Consider the following 17,064-nt stretch of genomic DNA (forward strand, 5'->3'; position numbering starts at 1 on the left):
GGGCTGACTGTGGGTCTTTTTGGCTAATACCAGCCTGCATGTTGGATGAGGGGATAATAGGTGAGGGGGCTCATTTTTTCCATTGTGTAATAGTAATATTATTATTACATAAGAGTTATTAAAGTATTAGGTGTTGAAAAATGTATGTGGCAAGAAATAGCTTGCCAAAAGCAATGGCCAATATAGTTAAAATCAATATCTTAATGCATGTTGGCTACTCCCTGTCATGGAAAAACAGGCAAAAACCAGCACCCTTGAAGACCCATAGGGCACACATTTCTCAGACCTGGTTTCAAAGTCTACTCAACTGTACTGGAAATAGGAGGGGGGGGGGGAAATGGGAGGGGGAGGAAATGGACAACCAATCTATTAGTTGATCGTGCTGATCACGTGCTTCCCCATGAATGAACTTTGCACTGATACACCAGCCGAAAAATTTAACAAAAATACTCTGCCTCAATAATCCTCAACAATCTGCATCTAAGTGACATTAGTTCTATTTCATAGAATCTTTAAATATATCCTGAAGTGAGAGGGATATGGTGGCTGCCATATTTATAAGGTTTCAAACAATACCAGTTGCCTGGTATTCTTCTGATCATTCTGGCATCAGTAGTATCTCAGTCACACCTGAAACAAGCATGTGGCTAATCCAGTCAGACTCCACCACAAGCAGGAGGCATCCCAAAGCATTCACAGTGTGGAAATATAATGGCAAACAGCTAAAGATTTTCCGCTGTAGTGAAAATTCAAACATCTGGTGGGGAACCAGTACATATATGTCAGGCATACTCCAACTAGGGCACTACAGCTGGTGACCTTGCTATAATCACTTGTCTGGCCTATAATGTTTATAGAGGAGGGAGGACATCCTGGAGACAGCTTTTATCAGGGAAAACAATTGCATTTGATCAGTAAAAGTTAAATTAGTCAATGTTTGTTTGTTTTTTCTATGAGGTGGGTCAGCTCAGGTCTTTGAGCAATGCTTATACAGATATACAAATATTTTTTGAGCTAACTGTGAACTGTTGTTTTTCTTAAAGAGAACCTGAGGTGGATGTTCGGGAGGCAGATGGGACACAGAGGCATGTTCTCTGCCTCCTGACATGCCTCTGTGTGCCCACACCACTGATCTCTGCCCCCCCCCCCCCCACAGCAGCGATATAGCCCCCCAAGATTAGTGACAATATTTGTCAATATTTGTCGCTATCTTGGAGGTAAACATTGTAGAGAGGAATTCCCTGTTTAAAACACCCGCCAGGGGCACTCCTACAGGGTTTCCAGAGCTGCCATTGGGCAGTACTTTCTCCCTGGCCATGCCCCTTGCTGCTCCCCCTGCACGCTGTGAGAGACACACTGTCTCTCTTTGCAGCATCATGACCTATAGGTCACAAAAGTGAAAGTGGGCCATTGCGGCCCACAGGAGTGGCAGGGAGCAGCTTTTTTTGTGGCTACCTGATCTGCTCACCCCTGCAGATCAGGTAGACTACTTTTTTTGAGCCCTCCTCGGGTTCTCTTTAACCTCCTTGCCGGTAGCTCAGCTCGGGGTAACCTGCGCAGGAGGATTTCTCAGGCTCCGCTGGGCCGATTTGCATAATTTTTTTTCCTACACGCAGCTAGCACTTTGCTAGCTGCGTGTGGTACGCGATCGCCGCCGCTACCCGCCGATTCGCCGCTACCCGCCGTGCCGAGCCGCCTCCCACCCCCCAAACCCCTGCGCAGCCTGGCCAATCAGTGCCAGGCAGCGCTGAGGGGTGGATCGAGATTCCCTCTGACGTCCCGATGTCCGTGACGTTGGTGACGTCATCCCGCCCCGTCGCCATGGCGACCGGGGAAGCCCTTCAGGAAATCCCTTTCTGAACGGGATTTCCTGCTTACTCTGATCGCCGGAGGCGGAGCTGCCAGGGCTCGCTACATGATTTGAAAAAATAAAAATAAAAAAAAGTGCTGCGCTGCCTCCTTGCTGGTGGGAATTGGACCGGCAAGGAGGTTAATGTAAATCTGATGATTGTACATTGCTAAGGAGGGCCACTAAGGTAGAACGACTCTGTGTTTTAAGTGAAAGCATGTTTAAAAGTCAGTAGAGACTTAGAAAGCTTATAATGTAAGTAATGTAAGTAACCCCAAACTGTGTCACCACCAACTGCTGGGACAATCTGCTACAAATGAGCACATCTATTGCAGGTAGTCAGTTCGGGTGCAGCCTCTGTTTGGAAGCGCTGCCAATGTCACCTGCTGTACAAAACTCATGTAAGTATACTTATGGCTAGCTGCATCCATGTGCTTCAATTTGCATTCAAATTTTAGATTAGGGACTAGTACATAATTTGCATCTGATTTGCATTCAAGGCATGTATTTAGCCCCTGTGGGGCTCTGCATGCCTCTGTTGGTCTACATTTCAGTTGTAGCCTATGAGCACTTTCATTTGTTTGATGTCTGAAGAAATGTGTATACCATTTTGTGATTAGCAGCACTAGGAACAAAATTATGTTTTTATCGTTAGACTAGCGGTAGGTCTTCCACGCGAGGGCCCGTCATCGCCGCGGGGAAGTCTAGTAGGGAATAATTTGTGCACATATTATTTATACTGAAGCTAACGCCCTCCTTTGCTGTACCTGTTTTGAATGCAAGTTGTGTAATTTTGTCCACATGGTGGAGCTCTGCACATCTATTGCAGGTAGTCAATTTGGGTGCAGTGTCTGTTTGGAAGCACTGCCAATGTCTCCTGCTGTATAAATGAAGTCTAACTCAGTGATTAAATACTGTTTTACAACAGCAGCATATAAGAGGTTTATTCTTATCACACACCTTGTAAAATATCAGAAACAAATCGTCCAGTCGCCCATGCAAGTCACCTGGTGGAACAGAAAGTATTACATTAGCATTAGTTAATTCCAAGCAATAAGTAAAAAAAAAAAACACAACATGCATTATCACTATTATTATTTACAGTATTTATATAGCACTGAGCTCTTCAGCAGTATTTCAGTAAAGTACATACTCTCTTGTATATACCTTAATCTGACTATGTTGAACTGAGAAATTATATATGCAAGTAAGGAGGGTTACAGACCTATACCTATTATACCAGTTTTGTATGGCGGAATGGCCCAAATTCCAGCAACTTCTTGTGAGAAGCTTGTGGAAAGCTAGCCAGCAAGTTTGATTCAGGTAGAACAATTTAAAGACAATGCAGCCAAATATTAACATCGTATATGGGTGTGTATGTATATATATATATATATATATATATATATATATATATATATATATATATCCATTGGAATCCTGATATAGTCAATAGAATCTGAAAAAAAAATCTGTCAGCATTTTGCCAGAATTTTAAAACAAAATTTAAAGGGGTTCTTTCGCGAAAAAAGTAGGCAGTTAAAAAATGTGACAGATGACAGGTTTTGGGCCAGTCCATCTTTTTAAGGGGGATTCTCAGGGCTTTCTTTGTTTTCAACAGCATTTCCTGAACAGCAGTTTAACTGCCAAAATAGCAAGATGCCAGCCGGCCTCCCTAATCACTTGCACACTATTATGTCAGTTAGATTTTGCAACTGTTGTTCAGGAAATGCTGTTGAAAACAAAGAAAGCCTTGAGAATCCCCCTTAAAAAGATGGACTGGCCCAAAACCTGTCATCTGTCACATTTTTTAACTGCCTACTTTTTTCGCGAAAGAACCCCTTTAAATCAGTAGAGTTAATGCATTTCATTATTGTTCAGTGTCTCATTTTAAAATATTTTTGTAGACTTAGCAGCTTTAATTATACCTAACAATTGTAATTATACCTTCTCTTGCATCAATAATAAATCTGTCAGTAGATGTAAGAGTTCTGGAAATACATAACATATATATTATTAAATAGTACTTAGTATTTATATAATGCTGAGCTATACTGAGAAAATAGTCTTGTCACTCAGAGGGACTCTCAACCTAATCTCTACCACAGTCTAAAGGCGCGTACATACGCCCAATCTTTTTAAACTACGGGTCATCAGACCCTCCCGTGGGGTAGTCGTTCTGACGACAGTTTGCATGTGAGTACAGGCTGTCGTCAGACTATAAGCCTTATCAGCCTGATGACAGCCTGTACTCACATGCAAACTGTCGTCAGGACGACTGCTCCGGGTCTGAAGACCCGGAGTTTAAAAAGATCCGGCATGTGTATGCGCCTTAAGGCCAATTCAGGGAGAAGCCAATTAACTTATCTGTATGTTTTTGGGATGTGCGAGGAAACCGGAGTGTCAGGAGGAAACCCATGCAGACACGGGGAGAACATACAAACTCCATGCAGATAGTGCCCTGGTTGGGATTAGAATCATGGACCCAGCACTGCAAGATATATGTGCGCGCGCGTGTGTGTGTTAGATTGAAAAATATAGAAGGACAAGATATTAAAGCAACTTATTGCTGTATTGCCTTACCACAAATGGTGATCTCTTTGCTGTAACTTGTTGTGATGCGTTTGATATTTGGCAGCTGTTTGAGATGTTTCCGAGTCTCATGTAAAAGATGTAGCACATACCGGGCGTGGAGCTGCTACTAGGAGGAAAAGTTAGACAATCAGACTAGTGTCATCTAGAAATGTTTTTGTTTGCTTTTACTATTTAAAATTACACCAGAAATCCCAAATAAGATATAAAGCCAAGAAGTCTAGAGTTGTGTGGGGAAAGTGCCAATCTGCTGTGAGTATCAGGGCTTGGTTACTACACAGGCAGCTCAAAACATATCGTAGTAGGATGGGACAGGAAAAGAATGACTCCATAGTGAATGACAACTGTGGATGGGACCGGCAATACACACTTTTCTGGACAAGAAACTCCAAGGCAGAATTCAATATTAGAGGTGTTTTGGAGATGGACTTGTGCACTACTACAGGTGTGCTTGAATCAAACAATTAAGCTAGATATACATTTAAAATTGTTCTGGCTGATTCAGTCATTGGTAGAGGAGTGAGGAAATCATAGCATTAAACTGCATCAAACTGTAAAGCATGTGCGGGTCCAGCCTTTGCTCAATATTGAGTGTTTAGTGAGGTGTAGAAACTGATCACATCAACTGAGGAGGGATTGTTTGGCCTGGCATGATGAGCCGTAATCAGCCTGTTTATGTTTAGGGCCCGTTCTCATTGGGGGGTTAGTGGGCGATTTCTAATAATCGCCGGCATGCGCTAGCGCTTTTTAAAGTGGTAGCGCAATACTAATTATATGCCAGAGAGAGATCTTCCTGCCGCAATTGCTGCCAATCGCGGGTGATTCGCAAATAGTGGCAATTGCAAAGCGCACTACATGCAACATTTTAGCGTGATTCTAGAGCGATTGCGATTAGAGCGCTAAAAAGCGCTAATTGCGATCGCTCAAAAATCGCAAGAGTGTACATTGATTTTACCGCATTAATCATGGTAAAATCACCCCCTCAAACGCTAGCATTTTGTGCTTCCAAGTGAGAACGGGCCCTTAGCATTAGCCAGAAAAAATACATTTGCTCCAGGAACTCAAGGCTTGCACACAACACAGAAGCATTTGGAGTCATGACCTCTTACAAAATGAGTACAGCATAACACGAAAATTATCTTCTAAAATGAATGAAAAACTAGGTGTAAATTTATACTTACTTGCTTCTGTTTGAACGCCTCCACTAAGGCCGCTGCATGACTTGGCTTTAAAGGGAAGGTCAGTTTAGGACCTGTGTAAGTCTCTGGCACCTCAATAGATTCATAATCACAGTATTTCTCCAGCTCTGTGTCTTTCACCGTCTCCTCTTCAGTGAACATGCGGCAGATGAAATCCCCTTACAAAAGTTAGACGGCCACAGAAAGAACAGTTTTAAAGAGACTCGAAGAAAAATTTCACAAGTATTGCTCGTCTGTATAAGTCTCACTGTTTAAGGGAACCTGAAGTAAGAGAAATATGGAGGCTGCCGTATTTATTGTCTGGCAAGCCTAATACTTTCAGCTATAGACCCTGAACAAGCATGCCAATCAGGTGTTTTGTATGCTTGTTTGAGGAGTGGGATTCAGACAGTACTGACCAGAAAGATCAGCAGGACTGCCAGTCAACTGGTATTGTTTAAAAGGCAATAAGTATGGCAGCCTCCATATAGCTCTCACTTCTTGCTCAGCCCATATCACCACCATATAACCCAAAGACACAAGTCTGATTTTTCTTCTAATGAGAACATTTACAACTTACTTTGCTTGCTGTCTGGGGTGAAATGGCCCATGAGAAAGTTGAAGAAATCATAAAGCTGCATAAAAATAAATAAATAAATAGAACGTTCAGAGAAAATAAGCAGAAAATAGGAAAATAAACATTTAGATGTAATTCTGGTGTGCCAGTTGTTCCTTTTATAGAGTCTGTTTGTATAGGGGTAAATGTCTGGTTCAGCTGACATTTTCTGCTGATTCACCATGTGCTTGTCAAAAAAACTCACCTTATTTACAAAGTAAATATGTTGCAATTTCTCCGACAAATCTATTCTTGTAAAAATTTCACACAGCGTCTGTGTTTTGCCTGTATGTTTAAACTGTGACCTTGTAATGAGAGGGAAATGCAGGCTGCCTTATGTATTTCCTTTTTACAAATGTCCATTGTATTTGTCACTGAAACATGACATATCTTCTTTAAAAAAACAACTAACCTGAGAGGGATATATATATAGTTACATCGTTATTTGGGTTGAAAAAAAGACATACTGTACGTCTATCAAGTTCAACCAGAGAACAAAGTACAACACCAGCCTGATCCCTCACATATCCCTGTTGATCCAGAGGAAGGCAAAAAACCCTTACAAGTCATGGTCCAATTAGCCCCAAAGGGGAAAAAATTCCTTCCCGACTCCAGATGGCAATCAAATAAAATCCCTGGATCAACACCACTGGGCATTACCTAGTAATTATAGCCATGGATGTCTTTCAATGCAAGGAAAGCATCTAAGCTCCCTTTAAATGCAGATATAGAATTTGCCATAACTACTTCCTGTTGCAATGTGTGCCACATCTTAATCACTCTTACAGTAAAGAACCCTTTCCTAAATAAATGGCTAAAACGTTTTTCCTCCATGCACAGATCATGTCCGCTAGTCCTTTGTGAAGGCCTAGGGACAAAAAGCTAATCCGCCAAACTTTCATATTGCCCTCTGATGTATTTATACAAGTTAATTAGATCCTCTCTAAGGCGTCTTTTCTCTAGACTAAATAACCCCAGTTTATCTAACCTTTCTTGGTAAGTGAGACCTTCCATCCATTTTTATTTCCCTTTTGATGCATCCCAAAGTTTTATTAGCTTTAGCTGCAGCAGCTTGGCATTGAATATAGGCTGCCATATTTACCGTATTCCCTTTTAAACAATACCAGTTGCCTGGCATCCTGCTGAGCTTTCCTGCATCAGTAATGTCTGGAGGTTCACACACTTGAAACAAGAATGCAAATGCAAGTGAACAAATCAAACATCTGATATGCATGCTTGTTCAGGGTTATGACTAAAAAGAGGCAGAGGATCAGCAGGAAAGCCAGGCAATGTGCATTGTTTAAAAGGAAATAACTGTGGCAGCCCCTATATCCTTCTCAGGTCACTTGTCCTTTAACTTCAATCACTTTTCTATGCAGACCTCCCCTGCATCATTTTTAAGTCAACATTTGCCAGAAATGCATTTGATAACTTCATCTTGAATACTTAGATTTCACTTTATACTTGCAATCGTTTAATGAAAAATAGCAATTAAATGAAACTGACAGTATCAGTACTTTCTTTTTAAAACTAAGCTTAGTAGTGTGTTGACAAGATTAAGGTCTCTCGAATGAATCATACCTGGAAATCTGGGTCATCAAGGCATTATTAAGGATTACTGCTAAGTAAATGATGATAATGATAAGATGAGGAGGCACATTCATCTTAAAATATCTGCTTCCTAGACAATACAGCACCATCAGTAAGCACGTTTGTTTACCGTATATAGATTGCACATGGTCAGACTCCTATTTTGTAATGCATGTGATAATCAAGTTGCCTTAATGAGCAATGCACTTCCTTGTCCATTGCACATCTCTACTTGCTACAACAAATATATTGAAAGTACCTGGCTGGTTGGGTCTTGTAGATCCTTCTTCTGTTGAGGCATTTTTGGGGGAGGACAGAACAGTTCTCTGGTTTCTGTCCAAACTCCCCAATCCCATGATTATCTGCATTAAAGCAGGCAAGGAGGAGTGTGGAATGGATACCAGCCAGTGTTTCCCTGTGACCACAGAACACCTAACACCCGCAATCTGCTACCTCTGTTACTGAGAAGTTACATGAGCTGGGCTTCATCTAAGCCACATTGTTTATTGCATCAGCAATGGTACAAACATAGTGCTGTGACCATGGAATTAGGGTAGAGACATCGGGTGGTGGGTGCAGAGACAGAACAGCTGGGAGTATACACAGGCTCTGCTGTTAAAATCAAATAACATCATTGCTATTCATGTCTATGTACAGGTGGCCCTAAATCAGGCGATTTTGCGGGTCGATTGTCCATTCGATTCGATGGATGGAAACTGGTCGATATCTGGTCAAATCAACCAATTAAGTTGATCGAGTAGGATGGAAAATATTGGTCAATTGCACAGGAATCGGCTACTGTTCATATGATTTGGATCGACACAGAATCGATTTTTGAATTCAGAGGATGGAGGCACTACATCAGTCAGATCGATTAATGAAGGTGAATCGTATAGGAAATTGCTTATATTGTGTGGACCACTAGTCAATTGACTTTCAATCAACCACACTGTAGTAGTTGATCACCCAGTTGATCGATTAAAAAACGGCCGATGTATGGCTACTTTACTTATTTGGCTGTAAAGTCATTTAGTCATGTCTACCCGCGGGCCAACCTTAATGTCTACTGGTCACCTTCCTCCCTTCTGAAGTTCTCAGGAGTCCAATGACCCCCCCCCCTCCAGCCCCTATACAGTTCCCTGGTGTCTAGTGGTCCTCCCTCCCTTATACAGTTCCCTGGTGTCTAGAGGCCCTCAAACACTCCTATACAGTTCCCTGGTGTCTATTGCTCCTCCCTCCCCTATACGGTTTCCTGGTGTCTAGTGGTCCTCCCTCCCCTATACAGTTCCCTGGTGTCTAGAGGCCCCCAACCTCCCCTATACAGTTCCCTGGTGTCTAGAGGACCCCAACCACCCCTATACAGTTCTCTGGTGTCTAGTGCTCCTGCCTCCTCTATACAGTTACCTGGTGTCTAGTGGTCTTCCCTCCCTTATACAGTTTCCTGGTGTCTAAAGGCCCCCACCCTCCCTTATACAGTTCCCTAGTGTTTAGTGCTTTCCTGCTACCTCCCCCATATGGCTTCCCTTGTGTTGTAGGGCTTCACCTCCAATATAGCTTCCCTGGTGGTCTAGAGCGGGCCAAACATAATGCAAAGTTGGGAAACTACTTGGGGGGCCAAATGTAATGGCTCAGAGGGCCAGATTTGGCCCACGGGACGGACTTTGGCATGTATGGTCTAGAACAAACAGTGGCAGTATTTCGATTAAAATTCTATTTATATATGTACATTTTTCTCTAACACTATTTTTTTTTATTTGAAACTTTTTTGTATTTGTATCAAAAGTATCACTTCAATGGACTTCTTAGCATAGTAAGAAAGACAAATCAGCATGATTTAGCAATGCTGGAAAGGCAATTTATACATCGCAAGTTCCCAAATATGCACTATTTTAACATAATGCATTACATAATATAATGGAAAAATCTCTTGTATAACATGGAATAGTTCAGTTTCTGTTATCAGATTGTATTACCTTGATTTGGTCTTGCTCCCCAGTGTATTCTATGGATTGGAAGATAGACCAAGTATACCTCCTTCTCATCTCCAGCTGAGCCACATAGCGCCGATACCAACGCTGAATGAGGACTGCTGACTTGAAAGCTAAATAATTTAAGAATAGTCCTTATTAATGAGTGTAAAATCACCATTATGAATATTGGAAAATCAAGGTTATGCTGGTCATACACATTAGTTTTCCATCATTATTCTTTAAGATTTGTGCGTGGGGGTGAGGGTTTGAGCGGGGAGCCTTTCATAAAAATTGCAATTTAGGGAGAGTGAATATTCCATGCAGTTGATGCAATAAGTTTCATTGCTTCCCATACGTAACTCTTGGATGATTTTTTCTCTTTGTTTTATTACATCTGGACACTTTGGGTATTTGCACACTATGCACATTACGTTGCGCTGTGCCATATGTCAACACACTTCCCATACAATTGTATGGGCATGTTCACACCTCTGCATTGTAACAGACCACATTATGCCTATGCACTTTCTTCTGCACATTGTGCTAAAACAAGCACATTACATATTCATTCTTCATGCAATGAAAATAACGGCACAATGTAACGTACTTGCTGTGCACTGCTTTGTGCTAGCTTTGTAGCGCAGGCTTTATGCGATATACATGGTGTAAACTTAGCCTTAAAGGGGCACTACAGCGAAAAACTGTAACATTTAAAATATGTGCAAACATATACAAATAAGAAGTACATTTTTTACAGAGTAAAATAAGCCATAAATTACTTTTCTCCTATAATGCTGTCACTTACAATAGGCAGTATAAATCTGACAGAAGTGACAGGTTTTGGACTAGTCCATCTCTTCATAGGGGATTCTCAGCAAGGCTTTTATTCTTTATAAAGATATTCCCTAAAAAGGATTTAAACAAGAATGCTGGCCAGCCTCCCTGCTCCCTACACATTTTTGGCAATTGGACAGAGCAACTGCTATTCACTAAGTGCTTTTGAAAATAAATATATCCCTGAGAATCCCCTTTAAAGAGATGGACTAGTCCAAAACCTGTCACTTCTGTCATATTTCTACTGCCTACTGTAAGTGACAGCAACATAGGAGAAAAGTAATTTATGGCTCATTTTACTCTGGAAAAAAATGTACTTCTTATTTGTATATGTTTGCACATATTTTAAATTTTACAGTTTTTCGCTGTAGTGCCCCTTTAAGCATTATACATGAAACAAGAGTGGGTTTAGAGGCTGTTGATTTTGTTATAATACTCACTTCTCTATGGACTCTTCTTCGGTCTGTTTTTTTTTTATTTAACCTAGTAAGTTGGCTACATGCAGTATATCTTCTAGGGTGCACAGATTGCTTAGAAAAGGTGTACAGATCCAATGTACACATCGGTTTGCATGTTTAACAATATTTTTTTTAATAAAAAAGTCTGGAGGAACTGGCTGACCTGTGCAGTTACAGGAAACTATGGAAAATTTGAGTATCAGATTTATGGGACTCATTTTGTTCAATAACATGCTATAAAAGAAATTTAATATGATATTTGATTTGGTCTTTTTTCACGGATTTTGTTTTTGTTTATGGATAATAAATGATGACTGTAATTACTAGGGTAAAGCAGAGCTGGATCATCCATTTGGCAAACCTAGGAAGTTGCTTGGGGCCTGGAGAGATTCTATGGGCCTGGCGGATGCTAGCCCTCACCAAATCTTACCAAAAAAAAAAGCCAGGTGATCATCATTGGTGGGCAAAAACTGCTATCTTGCCTAGGACCCCATTGCATCTTAGGCCTGGTGCACACCAGAGGAGTTTTTCTGAGCGTTTTGAGTTTTTAAATCTGCTGCTAATGTTATCCTATGTGTCTGTGCACACTGGAGCAATGAGGTTTTGTAAAAAAAACCCATAGCATTACATTGGGAAGAGCTTTTAGAGGTTTCAAAAGCTCTTCCCAATGTAATGCTATGGGTTTTTTTTACAAAACCTCAATGCTCCAGTGTGCACAGACACATAGGATAACATAGGATAACATTAGCAGCAGATTTAAAAACTCAAAACGCTCAGAAAAACTCCTCTGGTGTGCACCAGGCCTTAGGCCCAGTGCACACCAAAACCGCTAGCAGATCCGCAATACGCTAGCGGTTTTGGGAGCTGATTTCAGAGCGATTCTAGGTATGTTTAGAGAGGTTTTCTAAACATACCTAGAGGTTCTGGGTGCGTTTTTGTGTAGCAGATTACACATATTGTTACAGTAAAAGCTGTTACTGAACAGCTTCTGTAACAAAAATGCCTGGCAAACCGCTCTGAACTAGCGTTTTTCAGAGCGGTTTGCGTTTTTCCTATACTTTACATTGAGGACGAAACGCTTCCGAAAACCGCAAACGCGCAGCAGGAGGCGCGTTTGCGGCTTGGCAAAAACCGCAAACCGCCGGTGTGCACCATCCCATTGCAATACATTAGCCAATCGTTTTTAGAGGCGGATGCGGCCGGCGGATCGCTCCAAAAACCGCTCGGTGTGCACTGGGCCTTAATCCTTTTCTGGGGTAATGTCATAAGATCTGATGTTAGTTTAATCAGGGAAATAATAAAATAGATGAAAAGAAAACAGCAATTCTGGTGTGCAGGCCTTGCAAGTTACACTTAAAGAGAAACCGTGACCAAGAATTGAACTTCATCCCAATCAGTAGCTGATACCCCTTTTACATGAGAAATCTTTTCCTTTTCACAAACGGCTCATCAGGGGGCTCTGTATGGCTAATATTGTGGTGAAACCCCTCCCACAGGAAACTGTAAGGACCATGGTACTCCTGGCAGTTTCCTGTCTGTGAACCTTGTTGCATTGTGGGGAATAGCTGTTTACAGCTGTTCCAGGTGCCAAAAAAGCAAGCAGCAACTACTTCCAGTGACATCACCTGCCAGCAGTAAAAATGTCACCATGTCATAAATGTCAGAATGTAAATTAGGAATAGGAAAGCTTTTACAATGAGCAAACACTGACTAAATCATTTATACATAATTATTGTAAAAAAATGAAGCATTTTTTATTACATAATTTTCACTGGAGTTCCTCTTTAAGCTTAACTTACACAGTGACACAGTTGGTGTACAGTATATTATGTCAGTAAGCTCAAGGAAGTGATGTACTAAGAGAATGCATTTGAATTTATATACTGTATATACAGCTAAACAGATGGCTGCCGAGACAATTTGGGGGCGCCTCCTCCCCTCCAGTTAAAGACATTTCTTCTTCAGCTCAGTTTTTACAATACGTTTTGGAAATGCAGACTGTATTGCAAAATGAAATTTGCACCATTTTTGCAGAAAAAGAAAAATACTTTATTTTATGCATTACTAAAGTGCACCTTCAAATCTCAATCGTTTTGCTGAAATATTCACATAAAATAAAATATATTAACCAGTCACAGACCAAGGGAAACCTCCCTCCTCTGCCATCAGGTGCAAGGCTATTGGTAAAATATACCTTAAAGTGGAACTATAGTCAAAATTTCCTCTCTGCTCCCGCAGATTAGCCACATCATAAGAACTTCTAGGAACAAACAACTGTTTAATCCAAACTGAAAGCAGTAGCTAGGAAGTGAATGGGTATGGGTTAACATATTTTAAAGGTTTAGGCTAATTTCACACCAGGACGTTGCGTTAGAGGGGGCGTTAAGGTCGCATAACGCCCCCCTAACGGAACTCCTGGTGGTGCTGGATCTGGACGTCAGAGTGAGCCGCGTTGTGCAGCTCACTCTGGCGTCAGTGATGACGTGATGCGCACTCTTGTGCGCATGCGGCATCACGTGGTCCCGCCGGCCAATCGCCGCACAGAGCGGCCGCTCCAGGAAGTAAACACTGCACGTCACAACGTGCAGTACATATTAATTAGCCATGTGCCTGGGCGCTCTCCGCTCCTCCCCAACGTTACTGAGCATGTGCAAGCAGTCTAACGCGGCTCAGCCGCGTCTAAAGTACTGCATGCAGTACGTTGCCTTGTGACGCAGCGTTACAATGTAACGCAACGTGGGCATTGTGAACAGCCCCATTGATTTTTTATTACTGTGCGGTGGGCTGCGTTACAGGCTGCTCTAACGTGCGCCTGTAACGTCCCACTGTGAAACCAGCCTTAAAGGGAGAGTATGCAAAATATTCCTCTGAAAAAAATAATGGCCACATGTAACTGAAAAGATGTTATTGACACCATGATTATGCGTTTGGTGGATCTAATGTCCGCTTCCTCAGATACAGTACCAAGTGGCTGATCCTAAAGGGCCAAAGGGATCTGTATCTATATTTACTAAAAAGTTTCTCCAAGGAATAATAGACATAATAAAGAAATAAGGTATGACGAACTGCCATCAAAAATTTAATATCTTTATTGTCTTGGCACATTATCTAAAATCTGTATCTCGGCAGACCCACAAGCACAGATACCATAAAAACAAATAGAGCACTCATGCATTCAGTCATCGAAGCCAGAACGTTTGTGTAAAGCAGTGACTAGTAGCATGCGACTGTTAATTGACTTTCACTTTGCTCACAAGGCGTATAATTTATATTGCCACTGCCACAGCAGCTTTCCATATTGTTCTTTGATCAGTAATTGCAGTAGTTAAGTCTGACCAAACACAAACTGTGACTGTGATTTGAGGAGAGATAATTTTCATCTTTGAAGAGCATTTTCAATGAACATTATATAACACACACATGCAATGGCAGCCCCCAGCACTGCTGTACTGTGAACTGGGGTGCTTGTGATTTTTACACAAATGACATGACTAAAGGTGCCCATTACAAGTACAATTTTTAGTTAATGTTTATTTTTTTTACTAGATTATTCAAATTGCATTGTATGAAAACAAGCTAGTGGGCCCAATCAATCATGAACATTATTGATCGTTTCCTTAAAGAGTAACTGTTAGCCCCAAAAATGAAATTTAAACCTCTATTGCAATGTTTTATTTACTTTTTAAGGGAGCCAAAAAGGCAATGCAGAAGTTAAAAATCAATCTAATTTTTTTACTATGTAGCCTTTTCCCCAGGACGCAAAGCCGCATAACAGATACTGCTGAGCATGCAGAGCATGCCCATGTCTGCCCGACCCCCCTCTCCCCCCAGGACCAGGTGCCGATATATTCTCACCCCAAGCAGCTGACCGCTCTGACACGGAGAGAGAGTGGGAGCACTTCCAGCGCCGCCAACGCAGAGCAGCCGCCGCCGAGTCACATGTGATTGAATCACGAGCAGGAGAGAGATGCACGGCGGCGGCTGCTCTGCGGTGGCGGCGCTGGAAGTGCTCCTGCTCTCTCTCCGTGTCAGAGCGGTCAGCTGTTTGGGGTGAGAATATATCGGCACCTGGTCCTGGGGGGGAGAGGGGGGTCGGGCAGACATGGGCATGCTCTGCATGCTCAGCAGTATCTGTTATGCGGCTTTGCGTCCTGGGGAAAAGGCTACATAGTAAAAAAATTAGATTGATTTTTAACTTCTGCATTGCCTTTTTGGCTCCCTTAAAAAGTAAATAAAACATTGCAATAGAGATTTAAATTTCATTTTTGGGGCTAACAGTTACTCTTTAAAGAAATGGTTGATCGGCATGGCAGATTTTTTTATAGATACAATCGTAATTGGCTTTGAAATGATTGCTAGTTGGACTCTTTAGTGCTGTGGATCAAATAAGTACAATTTTCTTCCTGTCTAAATGATCTTATTGAAAATAAGGTATTTCGCTAAAAATTGCACCGTTCATGGGCACCAAAAACTAGTAGGATAACTGTATAGCCAACAAAGAGTAAGGAAACACGTTTTTATTTATGTATTTCCTCTATAATTTTCTATAAAGACATAGAACTTACCTGTTCCTGCTGGTGCCATAGAACCTGTAATCCAATTATAAAGAATCATCTTATTTTATTTTCCATACTAAATAAACATACCGTACTACTGACTAAATGGTGTAAAACAACGATGGTTTCAAAACATAAAGTAGGTGGCACAGAAGAATAACCCAGAATAGCCATGAATTTTAAGGCTATTCTGGGTTATTCTGTGCCACGTACTGGCCAGGTTTCTAGCAGTCTTAATTGAAGTCATGTTTTGAAAACCAGTGGGAAAAGCAAAAGAGAGGACCCCCCCGGCCGAAAGTCAAAACAAATTTGTGTGCACGCTATATGAATGCTGTCTAATAAAATGTTTATTTGTTATATTGTTTATTTGAAAAGTAGTTAGGAACATGCATTCATACCTTGATTGATAGAGCGGCCTGTGAAATAAAAGAAATTAAAAGTTACACATGAAATGTTTTATATTAATTATCTTAAAATGTTCTTGCAACAAAGGTTATAATATTAGTGGAGCCAATGTGTTAAAGCAAACTGGAAGGGGAAATAAACTGGTGAGATAAAGAATTGAATCTCAGGTCCTAGTCTTAATCACTTTAGGACCGCGTCACACCAATACTTCATTGTGATACGCAAGCCCCTTCACCGCGGCAAGGTGATGATCACGAAGGGGAATTGGCACATGTACATGCCTTTTGTTTTGTTGTTGCAGCCACAGTGCAGACAGAAAAATTAGGCAGGCATGTACATGCACCAGAAAAATTAGTATAGCGGCCGCTGCTAGCAGCGCCCTTAAAATTCAGGAATCCACCTGGAGTCCTGGACTCTGTTGGTGGTGGCGGAGAAGGCAGTCAAGCGGCCTGCGGGCAGAGGTGCTGTGTGGGGAGTGACTTAGTCTTGGGGCAGGCAGTCACATGGCATGCAGGCAGAGATGCTGTGTGTAGGGACTGACTTAGTCTTGGCGGGCAGTAGGCCTCCGGGATCCATGCCTCATTCATTTTGATAAAGGTGAGGTACTGAACACTTTTGTGACTTAGGCGACTTCTCTTCTCAGTGACAATGCCTCCAGCTTCGCTGAAGGTCCTTTCTGATAGGACGCTTGAGGCAGGGCAAGACAGAAGTTGGATGGCAAATTGGGACAGCTCTGGCCACAGGTCAAGCCTGCGCACCCAGTAGTCCAAGGGTTCATCGCTGCTCACAGTGTCTACATCCACACTTAAGGCCAGGTAGTCGGCTACCTGCCGGTCCAGGCATTGGTGGAGGGTGGATCCGGAAGTGCTAAGGCAAGGGGTTGGACTAAAGAATGTCCGCATGTCCGACATCCCCATGAGATCGCTGGAGCGTCCTGTCCTTGCCTGAGTGGACATGGGAGGAGGATAACTAGCAGTGCTACCTTTATTGCGTTGTGCTGTGACATCACCCTTAAA

At 41.9% G+C, this 17,064-nt stretch overlaps 1 protein-coding gene across 3 annotated transcripts in view; it reads right to left on the reverse strand.

Moving 5' to 3' along the window:
- PPEF2 (protein phosphatase with EF-hand domain 2) overlaps positions 1-17,064 on the reverse strand; it is a 51,696-nt gene that overhangs the window by 21,982 nt on the left and 12,650 nt on the right. Inside the window, exons 3-9 of one of the 3 annotated variants that reach the window (XM_068233267.1) lie at positions 16,042-16,059; positions 15,653-15,676; positions 9,799-9,926; positions 6,200-6,254; positions 5,623-5,798; positions 4,433-4,547; positions 2,810-2,856 (exon numbers count right to left, since the gene is read on the reverse strand). In XM_068233267.1, the coding sequence (XP_068089368.1) occupies positions 2,810-2,856; positions 4,433-4,547; positions 5,623-5,798; positions 6,200-6,254; positions 9,799-9,926; positions 15,653-15,676; positions 16,042-16,059 (563 nt within the window). Of the gene's footprint in view, positions 1-2,809; positions 2,857-4,432; positions 4,548-5,622; positions 5,803-6,199; positions 6,255-9,798; positions 9,927-15,652; positions 15,677-16,041; positions 16,060-17,064 lie in introns of those variants that run through there. The other 2 variants (XM_068233274.1, XM_068233282.1) reach the window with 2 other exon arrangements.

This window comes from Hyperolius riggenbachi, chromosome 1 (assembly GCF_040937935.1).
Source record: "Hyperolius riggenbachi isolate aHypRig1 chromosome 1, aHypRig1.pri, whole genome shotgun sequence".
NCBI classification, from domain to species: Eukaryota; Metazoa; Chordata; class Amphibia; order Anura; family Hyperoliidae; genus Hyperolius; species Hyperolius riggenbachi.